The sequence below is a fragment of the Saccopteryx bilineata genome, chromosome 11, assembly GCF_036850765.1.
Source record: "Saccopteryx bilineata isolate mSacBil1 chromosome 11, mSacBil1_pri_phased_curated, whole genome shotgun sequence".
Lineage (NCBI taxonomy): Eukaryota > Metazoa > Chordata > Mammalia > Chiroptera > Emballonuridae > Saccopteryx > Saccopteryx bilineata.
In genome coordinates, this window is record NC_089500.1 from 36,196,420 (window position 1) to 36,208,032 (window position 11,613).

General features: G+C 37.1%; 1 protein-coding gene across 5 annotated transcripts in view; it reads left to right on the top strand.

Moving 5' to 3' along the window:
• TRAPPC8 (trafficking protein particle complex subunit 8) overlaps nucleotides 1-11,613 on the top strand; it is an 81,081-nt gene that overhangs the window by 28,798 nt on the left and 40,670 nt on the right. For 2 of the 5 annotated variants that reach the window (XM_066247602.1, XM_066247603.1), the window contains exons 11-13: nucleotides 2,597-2,702; nucleotides 7,890-7,910; nucleotides 8,770-8,901. In XM_066247602.1, coding sequence (XP_066103699.1) covers nucleotides 2,597-2,702; nucleotides 7,890-7,910; nucleotides 8,770-8,901 — 259 coding nt within the window. The remainder of the gene's footprint in view (nucleotides 1-2,596; nucleotides 2,703-7,889; nucleotides 7,911-8,769; nucleotides 8,902-11,613) is intronic. The other 3 variants (XM_066247605.1, XM_066247606.1, XM_066247604.1) reach the window with 2 other exon arrangements.

The window sequence follows — 11,613 nt, forward strand, 5'->3', positions numbered from 1 at the left end:
ACTTTGCTCTAGTGGAGCCTTGGCTGCGGGAGGGGACGAGAGATAGAGAGGAAGGAGAGGGTAAAGGGTGGAGAAGCAGATTGACGCTTCTCCTGTATGCCCTGGCTGGTAATTGAACCCAGGACTTCCACACATCAGGCCAACACTCTACCGCTGAACCAACTGGTCAGGGCCCTTTTCTGTAATTTTTGAAAGTAGTAAATTGTATTTTTAAAATAACACTTGTCAGAATTACACTCAAACTAGTATTTTTGTTTGTTTGTATTTTTCCGAAGTTGGAAACGGGGAGGCAGTCAGACAGACTCCCACATGCACCCAACCGGGATCCACCTGGCATGCCTACCAGGGGGCGATGCTCTGCCCATCTGGGGCGTTGCTCTGTTGCGATCAGAGCCATTCTAGCGCCTGAGGCAGAGGCCATGGAGCCATCCTCAGCACCCGGGCCAACTTTGCTCCAGTGGAGCTTCGGCTGCGGGAGGGGAAGAGAGAGACAGAGAGGAAGGAGAGGGGGAGGGGTGGAGAAGCAGATGGGCACTTCTCCTGTGTGCCCTGGCTGGGAATCGAACCTGGGACTCCTGCATGACAGGCCGACGCTCTACCACTGAGCCAGCTGGCCAGGGCCTCAAACTAGTATTTTTAAAAAAATGTATTTATTTATTTTTGATCATTTTTTAGAGAGAGGAAGGGAGAGCGGGGATGAGAGAGAGAAAGAGAAGCTTTCATTTGTTGTTCCACTTAGTTGTGCATTCTTTAGTTGCTTTCTGTATGTGCCCTCACTGGTATTTGAACCTGCAATCTTGGCATTTTGGGACCGTGCTCTTACCAACTGAGCTAACTGGCCAGGGCCAAGTCTGTAATTTTTAAAGTTTGTAAATTTAAGGTCAAGTGATGTAAATTTAAGGTTTTGATGTAAGGATTAGAAAGTAAAAAGAGAAAAAAACTTGGCTGCTATTTCCCAACAAAATGGTTTTATCTTTTTTTTTCTTTTTTTTTTGTATTTTTCTGAAGCTAGAAACCAGGAGAGACAGTCAGACAGACTCCCGCATGCGCCCGACCGGGATCCACCCAGCACACCCACCAGGGGGCGACGCTTTGCCCACCAGGGGGCGATGCTCTGCCATGGCCAGAGCCACTCTAGCGCCTGGGGCAGAGGCCAAGGAGCCATCCTCAGCACCCGGGCCATCTTTGCTCCAATGGAGCCTCGGCTGCAGGAGGGGAAGAGAGAGACAGAAAGGAAGGAGGGGGGGGGGTGGAGAAGCAGATGGGTGCTTCTCCTGTGTGCCCTGGCCGGGAATCGAACCCGGGACTTCCACACGCCAGGCCGACGCTCTACCACTGAGGCAACCAGCCAGGGCCAAATGGTTTTATCTTATAATTTCACAGTAAGATTGTTTTCCTTTATTTTTATTATTATTATTACTTTTTAAAATTTCTTAAGTGAGAAATGGGGAGGCAGAGAGACAGACTCCTGCATGTGCCCTGACAGGGATCCACCTGGCAAGTACTCTCTGGGGCCATTGCTCCATTGCTTGGTGACCGAGCTGTTTTAGCAAAGCCTGACGCCAGGTGATGCAGCAATCCTCAAGTGCCTGGTTCTAGCTTGCTCCAACCGAGCCATGGCTGTGGGAGGGAAAGAGAGAGAGAGAAGGGAGAAGGGGAGGGGTGGAGAAGCCGATGGTTGCCTCTCCTATGTGCCCCTATGAGGAATGGAACCCAGGACATCCACACGCTGAGCCAACTCTCGACCAATGAGCCAACCAGCCAGGGCCTATTTTTATTATTTTTAAGAATAAATAATACAATTTTAGATTATTAATGGTAGTAGTTAACACAGAAAAATCGAGATTGTGTTTATGAAGATTTTGCTCAGGAATCAATCAGGCAACACTGACCCCATGCTATCTGATTGAAACCGCTCAGTGGTACTACCAGAGAGAAAATGCCTAGGTGTTTCTCCACATTGCCAGTAAAAGGAAGCACACATAACCGAGAGTTTGCAGTGAGGAAAGAGAAAGAAGTGTTAGTGAGATAGCCTGGCCACTGGTGGCACAGTAGATGGAGTGTTAACCTGAAACACCGAGGTTATTGGTTTGAAACCCTGGGCTTGCCCAGTCAAGACACATGCGACAAACAGCCAATGAACAACTGAAAGTGGAGCAACTGTGAGTGGATACTTCTCAGCAGCATCCCCCCCGCCCCATGACCCTCCTCCTCTCTAAAATCAATAAATAAAATCTTTTTAAAAAAAGAAATATGAGCGAACTGTTTATATTAATTTCTGTTCAAAGTGAGTTTTATTTGTTAAATAGCTACTGGTTTAGAAAAACCAGTTTATTTCTGGCTTTTTGCATATAGAAATGTAACTGCATTGTATTACCACAATATTATACAATAAAAAGTTTTGATGAGTTATGAGAATTTTTAGATTTTTTTTTTTTTAATCTTTTTGGTAAGTGGAAAACAAGGGCATGGTTTTCTTTTTACTCGAAAACTAGAATTGGAAACTTTCTGTTGAACAAACACATGGTTAATGTGATGTATTAAGATATTATTGTAGTGCTAATTATATTTTTCTTGTCTTTTTAAATTGTTTTAGGAATATGGTATTGGCTGAAAGATGTGTATTGCTTAGTGCTGAAATCTTGAAAAGCCAAAGCAAATATTCAGAGGCTGCAGCTCTTCTAATACGGTTGACCAGTGAGGTACTGAACCTGTGTAGTATTTGTAGTAATTAGTGTTATTTCATAATTTTTTAGAAAGTGTTTCTTTTTCCTTGAGAGGGTGTGTAAAACAAAATTAGAGGGGAATCCAGCAGAGTTTATAACATGGCTACTTTACTTATTTGCTGAATTTTCAATACAGTATTTTATAAATTCATTTACAGTTTAAGTCTACATTATTATTAACCACAAACATGTTATATATCTTCTAAGAACTAATTCTGACATATGCACAATATATTTTTTCACAATATTTAAAGTAATGTGCGTTATTTCTAATGTAAAATTGATAGTTAAAAAGAATAACAAATTTTTTATCTTATTTTGTAGTATGAACTTTTAAAAAATCACCTTAAGCATTTAAAAAAGTCTTTATTATGAATATTTTAAAAGGTAGAAAAAGCAACCATTTATAGTTGCTACAAATGGTTTATAACACATTATTAAGTTGCATTGCCTACAGACTTGTAAAGAATGGTAGTAATTCCTTTAAAAGTATGGTGAAAGACATATTCTGTTTATTTGTTTGTTTGTTTATTTATTTTGGGTGAGTGGAGGGAGATAGTGTGGCAGACTTCCACAGGTGCCCCTACCAGTATCCATCCAGCAACCGCATTTTAGGCTGATGCTTGAGTACCAAACTGTTTTTAGTGCCTGAGGCTCTCCTTTTTTCACAGAGCTATCCTCAGTGCCTGGGGCCATGCTAGAATCAACTGAGCCACTGGCTGCTGGTGGAAGAGATAGAGAAGGGGAAGAGGGAGGGGAGAGAAGCAGATGGTCTATTCTCTATGCCCTGACAGGGAATCAAACCAGGATGTCCATATACCAGGCCAGTGTTCTATCCACTGAGCCACCAGCTAGGACCTTAACTTTTTAACTGGCATTCTTTTGATGTCTCCAAATACTATACATCTCTTTTTTTTCTTTTTTAAAAAATATTTAAGACTATTCATTTTAGAGAGGGTAGAGAGAGAAAGAGCGAGAAAGGGAGGAAGAGCAGGAAGCATCAGCGCCCATGTGTGCCTTGACCAGGCAAGCCCAGGGCCCTTTTTTTATTAATCCCTCCTGCTACTGTTCTGGTTCATGTCCTTAATGTCCTTCTCCTGGCCCTTTTCCTCTTTCTTCATCTATTTACTAGTCCTGATATCAGTTATGTTCTCCATATAGTCATCTGCAGGATACCAGGTTGTCCTGTGTCTGTCATGCCCTCTCATATATTGTCATACATGACTTATTATATCAGATTGGAAATTACATTTAAGTTGTTAGTTTTCAAGAGTAGAGTTCTGTATTGCCTTCTATATTTTTGTACCTAGTGCCTAACAGTGGGCCTGGCACATGGTATATGATTTACATATGTTTGCTGAACAGAACCATTAATTATTCTAAAAAGGTTTGTAAGATATAATTAATTAGGTAAAGTGGTTATATATATTAAAAATATTAAATAATTGATATTGCATGAACACTGACCAATACAAACAGTTGCCAGACATAAACTATTTGGAAGAGCTGAATATAGGCTCTCGGGTATGTTGATGTTCTGTATTATAATAAGTAATCGTACCTTGGGTTTGAATATATTGCTCTATTTTCCAACCTAGGGATTATCAGTGAATGTAAAAGGAACCTTATGGGTTATGAGTTTGAATAAAATTTCTTCAAATTCTTCTATCTGCATTGTAACCTTGTTATTTTCTGTCATTGTTCTTGTCTTTCCAACTCTGTTTTCATCTTCCTTTTCAAACCTGATTTATTTTGTCATGAAGTTCTAGCAGATTTGTAATTTACTGCTTTGGGGTGATGTTTAAAGTTTATTTCCCCAGAAATTGTGGTTCTCCGTGGCTTTTCCTTCTATACCTTTCAGATTTCTTTGAGATAACTTGAGAGTAAAGACTTCTAGACATAATGTTTATAAATTTGTAGTTTTAACTAATAATTTTTGTTTATTGTGTGTATTTTATTAACTAGAAAGGCTGTATAATATGAAAAATTGTCTTAAAGATAGGGAACTGAGTTAACATACTCTTGACATGAGTTATGTTTCCTAGATTTTTGCTAATACCATTATAGCAAAAGACAGCTATAAGGCCTAGGTGAAAAGAGTTGTGCTTTGCCTTTCTATTTAGACTGAAAATTTATGGGAAGTGGCTTATACTTGGGTTATTCCTTGGGATTCTCAACATGGTAGAGCAATCCAACTTAATGACATAGCATGCCGTATTCACCACCTCATAAGATAATATGTCTGAATTTGGTGTTTAAGATGTGATGTTTTCTTCTGCTTTGTGTCTTTGTTTTCATGTTGAACATTTATTTCTTATCACATAGCCAATTTTGTCTATTAGTGCATTTAAGTACATTAAATTAGTTTCCCAGGGATAGTAATAGCAGCAGTTTTACAGATTTCTCCAGATTGTGAGGAACTCTTCCTGTGTTGAGTTGATTGTTGATAGCACCTTTCCTGTTAACCTCATAATTGTACAAAGAAAAAGTCTTATGGTCGTCCTTGAGATTTAATTCAGTTAAGTTTGTGCAACTGGTGCCTTTATCAACTGTGGGTTTTTTTGTTTTTTTTTCCAACTGTGTTTTTATGGAAGCATTTCTTGAAGCCTCTAGCTGATATTTTCTCGTATATTTATCATAATTTAAGTTAACATTGACTTTTCAGCTTTTGTTAAAATTATCTCTTGGTTATAGGCAAAGTGCATAGGCTGGAGTTTTTGTTAAAGTGGTAGCACAGGTTTTTGCTTAGCTCCTTACAAAACAGTGATTTTCAACTACTGTTTTGTCAGAAATTTTGTGCTGGTCTGCGGGAGAGCTCATCATCCTGATGTTATATGAAGATTATAGACCATGGACGGGTGGTTGGAAACCACTGTTATAGAGTGTATGTAATAGACTAATCATGTCGTAGATAGGTGCTACCAGAAAATAAATTTTATTCTTCCACTTATTCATAGCCTCTGCTTTCTGGTTAAAACTGTCACTGTGAAATTCTTCTATTTTTCTTCTGTCAACACTGATGGCAGTTGTCATTCTTTTCAGGTCCTTTTTGTTTGTGTTTTAAGGCAATGTATTTTCTACTTTAGGTGTCTAACAGAGAACTAAGCTGCAGTGCGATATGAATGTAGGTAGGGTATTCAGATCTGCAAATTGATTCTTTCTCAGAAAACGGCTTTATAGGATATGAGTCAAATTTTGCTTTAGCTAAATTAATACCTGCCGTGGATTTCCAGTTCTTCTCTGAATTGGTCAGTCCTTGAGTGTTAAATTTGAGAATGCTGAGGTTTACTGTGCTGATTCTCAACTGGATTGTACATTAGGATCACTTACACACCATCAAAGATATCTATGACATAGTCCTCATGTTAATTGGAATGTCCTAGATTGCAGCCTACCCAAGTTTTGCAGTTTAATGCATCTTCATTGGCAATTGGAAAAAACATGTATTTATGCTGTGTGTATGTTTGTGTGTGCTCATGCTAGGAATACACTTAGGAAAACTGAAAGAAAAAAACTGAAACTATTGAGAAGTCTAAATAAAATTCCAAAATAGAAGAAGTAATTAGAGGGAATTACGCATTCTAAATATTATATTAAAATTTATTAGAAGGCCATAGAAATTAAAACAGTTTACAGTGATAAGAGACAGTAATGTAATATTATGAAAATTTAAATACTACAAATTATTAAGTGTATGATTAGGTATCACTTAATTTAGTAAGCAGTTTTAGATAATTCACAGAATGGTATTGTGACAGCTAACTAGCTGTTTGGGGATGGATTCCTATTTTATTCATTACATGATATAATTATAGCTCGGTTAGTTATAATGTGAAAAAACTAGAAGATAATATAGGCGAGTATTTTTTAAAATTGAGAAATAATAATATCCTTTCCTAGTTTGATGCAGTATCCTGAGGTCATAAAGGGAAACATGGTATGCTTGACTACTAAAGAATAAATTATTTCATGTCAAAACTGGAAAATACTATTTGGAAATGTATGACAAAGGCCTTATATTGATTGTGTACAAAGGGCTCCTACAAACCATATAATCATAAAAACCCATTCACAAAAGGGTATAAACAGGCAATTCACAAAAAAAGTACAAAGACCTTTAAACATAGGAAAAGATTAATAGCCTTATTATTAAATAAATGTATGTTGAAACAAAGGGTCATTTTTCTTAAAGAGGTAAACATTAAAAAAATGATTTTGGGCATAGTAGGGCAAGGCATGTATACTCTGTTGGTGAGAATATATATTGCTACTAGTTTTTTGTAGTAGTTTGGCTATATCACTTAGAATATGGAGTATTATGCATAGCTTTCATTAACTCAGCAGTTCTGCTTCCAGAAATTTGTCTATTAAAAATACTTGTATAATTTCTCAAATGTGTTTAGAAAAATGTTTATTGAAGCACAGCAATGTTAAATCCACCAATTGGAGACTATTAATGAATTATAGTATATTTATATATTATAATAGAATACAATGAGCTTGAAAAGAAATGAGATATAGATGTTTTGGAAAGAAGTCTATGATACTAAGTTTAAAAATCAAAATAAAGAATGCTCTTAATTTATGCATTAAAAAGTATATGTATTATTAAGAACTAACATATAAACACATATGCTATACATACATGTACTATATACCACACTAAGCTGACATGTCAGATGAGGCATGGGACGGGAAAGAAAGATGGTCACCTTTTTCCTTTAAATAGTCTTTAAGAAAAAAAGAGGGTCTGTATTAATTTTTTAAAAGAAAATCCTTTCCTAAAAAAATAAATGAATAAAGATGTAAGCTCGATGGCTCCCCTAGTAATTCTAATACATTGTTATAGAACATCTTATTAATTGTATATTCCCAATTTTGTTATTTACTAACTTTTAGATCTTAGTTACCATAAAAATTATCTGATTATTTTTAGAGTTTGTGATGAGGAGGTGAGAATAGATAATATCTACCATTTACTGGATGCTTTATAGAGTATTTCCTCAGATCTGTTCCAGTTCTAATATAATTTTATGATTGCTACAGAGATAGTTATAGTAACGATCTGTGAACACTTTTTGATGTAACTATAATCTGTTGAAATTATTTCATTTAAAGTCAATGTTTTCTGTTTTCAACTTTCCCTGGGGAAAATAATGGCAGCAGAACACTTGGAAGGGCATGGTAAGTTCAGCTTAAGAATAGCTGAAAACCTAGAGAAAGTTTTGTGCAAATGTTGTTGATACTTGATCAGCAACCTTCAGTACTTTCTCAGTTATGTTTAAAGTAATGGTGGCTCTTTCAGTTGAAAGGTTGTCCTCATGGGTGAGGATGCATTTGTGGTTTTTGTAGACACTGTTGTAAGATTCATTTGAGCTAGAAATAATTTGAATTGTACCATTTATTAATATATTAATAGCAAGTGATAATCTTTGAAGGGGAAGCCTTCTGAACTTTTTAATGAAAAAGCTATTTTGGCCCGCTTACATTACAGCAAAAATTGAGAAATTGTTTTAAATACAGTAAAGCTTTATAGAGAGTAAAGTAATAGATTAAGTTATTTTATAATTTACACACATTCTGTTTTATCTTTTCTTTTTTCTCTTGGATGGATGGAAATACACTATTGGATGTCACAGATTAATTTCCAGAAGAACTTAGATTGGTGTGAATCTATTTTTTTTTCTTTTGGTACTGTTTTCTGTTTTATCTTGAATTAGTGTATCTGTATTAAATTCTTAGTTTATATACCTTTTTGCCATTTGCAAAGGGGTTGCATTTCTTCAGAGCCTTTTCACATGGTACATGTCATATCCAGACATTTGGATTTATGAAAAACAAAATATTTTATGGTAGAGAATTCTTTGAAGTATTTTTTTCAATGGGAAGAATCAAGATTGGATTACTTCTTGATCTCTGCCTTCAGATACTCTGTTAACACTGAATATGTTATATATTATTTTAAGAAAGTAAATATTTTTTACCAGTTAACTTTTTATTTTTAACTTTGTGAAGTTAACCTTTTCTTTTAAACATTCAATAGGACTCTGATCTTCGAAGTGCACTTCTTTTGGAACAGGCGGCACATTGCTTTATAAACATGAAGAGTCCCATGGTTAGAAAGTACGCGTTTCACATGATATTGGCAGGCCATCGGTTTAGTAAAGCAGGACAGGTGAGTGCATTTTTTTGAAAAGAAAATAATTTGTTATCATTTGTTATTTACTTTTTAAAAGTATGCCGCTTGTCAGTTTTTTTATTTTTATTTTTTATTTTTTATTTTATTTTATTTTTCCATTTTTCTGAAGCTGGAAACAGGGAGAGACAGTCAGACAGACTCCCGCATGCGCCCGACCGGGATCCACCCGGCACACCCACCAGGGGTGATGCTCTGCCCATCCTGGGCGTCGCCATGTTGCGACCAGAGCCACTCTAGCGCCTGGGGCAGAGGCCACAGAGCCATCCCCAGCGCCCGGGCCATCTTTGCTCCAAAGGAGCCTCGGCTGCGGGAGGGGAAGAGAGAGACAGAGAGGAAAGCGCGGCGGAGGGGTGGAGAAGCAAATGGGCGCTTCTCCTGTGTGCCCTGGCCGGGAATCGAACCCGGGTCCTCCGCATGCTAGGCCGACGCTCTACCGCTGAGCCAACCGGCCAGGGCCTCCGCTTGTCAGTTTTTTTATGACTAATATTAACCCTAAATATGGATACAAATTTTGTTTCAAGGTAATATTTTATATTTTTATATTGGTAAGAACATGAGATTTGGATTTAGAGAAATCTGGGTTTAAATCTTGATATTCTGCTTACAACTTAACTTTGGTTAAGTTACTTCTCTAAGTCTCCTTTTTAATTTTTTTAATAATATTTGGAATTTTGCTCCCTCCCCCCCCCCCTTTTTTTTGTGAGAGGGAGAGAGAGTAGAAGCATCAACTTGTAGTTGCATCACTTCAGTTGTTCATTGATTGCTTCTCATTTGTGCCTTGATCAGGGGGCTCAAGCCAAGCTAGTGGCCCCACAGTAAAGCTGGTGAGCCTGCGCGGTAGCTGGCGACCTTGGGGTTTCAAACCTGGTACCTCAGCATCCCAGTTGATGCTCTATCCACTGTGCCACCACTGGTCAGGCATCCAGTTTTTTTTTTTTATGGCTAAACCAAATCATGTATGTGGAAATCCAGCTATAATGAATGCATTCTATTTAGTAGAGGTTGAACTCTTCCCTACTTCAGCTTGGTCTTGTCTCTTGGAGTGCTTCATGATGGTATTTACTAAAGGAATAGAAATCTTCTGTCTTTGTCCCTGGAAGCAGTTGGGTTAGAGAGATATTTATTAATTTGGAGAGCTTTCTCCATTCTTAAGTATCCCTTTAGGCATTATTTGGAGGAAGTTTTGCTAGAGGTAGAGTGGTAGCCGCAGGAGATGGTGGTTTACTGCAAATACAGAGAGAAGTGTGGATTCAGGAATCTCTGTATTTCAGGTACTATACTAGGAGCTGAGCATACACACATAAAACTAGCATTGTCTTCTCTTAGGGAGCTTTTTCACTAGGAAGGGGGTATGAGTATTTTTTAAATGTACTATGAATTTTTAAGGACCTAACACTTTTCAGAGTCTATACTAACTAAAATATGCCATTGCTTTTGTATTTTAAAGATACAAAGAAATAAAAGTATTAAAAAATTACTTGCAATTTTATGTAAAAGTGCCATGATTTTTAGAAAACAACATTTGAAGATTGGGTTTTGCTCTCTATTTTTGGAAACTGCCAAGTTACAAAATATGTAAACTTGTTATATTGTATATTAATTACAGAACTATAAAAATATTTGTAAAATTAAGTGTATTTTTATAATTTGATAAAGTCCATGAATTAGAATTTTTCATGCTCTAACATGGAGAAACAAAATTAAAAACAATAATTTTTAACCTTTTTCCATAGTAAGTGCAAATGCAGCTAAAACATGTTATTCCATTGTTTGTCTCTGCATACAGTGTTCTGTTCAAAAATTTACAAGCTGTATTAAGCAGGTTGTTTCTTTTGCTTAGAAGGGAAATTATATACCCCATTAGGAATGGTCTGTTGTGTCATATTTAAATAGTTGTCTTTCTTCCACATCTGTTGTGAATGGTTTCATTTGTGAGAATGGTAATGTAATTGGAATTGAAAATAACTGTTACTATCTGAAATTATAGGGCATATCGCAAATGCATAGCAAGTTAAAAATGCTACATTTGTGATACCTTGAGATCCATTTGCTATTAGGCCTAATAATCATTTCCAATTGTAGTTAACTCATGGAGTTAAAGGGTTTTAATGTAGGTGATTTTGCTCTTTTGTGATCACTCTATCCTCAATCCCAGGAAGTCTCCTTTTCAGATAGTATATAAAAACCTGAAAGTATGACTAGAAATGCAGATGCTTGAAAAGCAGATGTATTACTGAAGTTGGTCAAGAACAGTGTCTTCCTGGGAAGATAAGGCATGTAGAACACACACAGTTCTGAGACTGTTTCTGAGAAGTACCATCTTTTCATGACATTAAAAACAGACGCTTGCCTGACCAGGCGGTGGCGCAGTGGATAGAGTGTCAGACTGGGATGCGGAAGGACCCAGGTTCGAGACCCCGAGGTTGCCAGCTTGAGCATGGGGTCAACTGGCTTGAGCAAAAAAAAAAAAAAAAAAAAAAGCTCACCAGCTTGGACCCAAGGTCGCTGGCTCAAGCAAGGGGTTACTTGGTCTGCTGAAGGCCCACAGTCAAGGCACATATGAGAAAGCAATCAATGAACAACCAAGGAGTCCCAATGAAAAACTGATGATTGATGCTTCTCATCTCTCTCTGTTCCTGTCTGTCTGTCCCTATCTATCTCTCTCTCTGTCCCTGTAAAAAAAAAAAA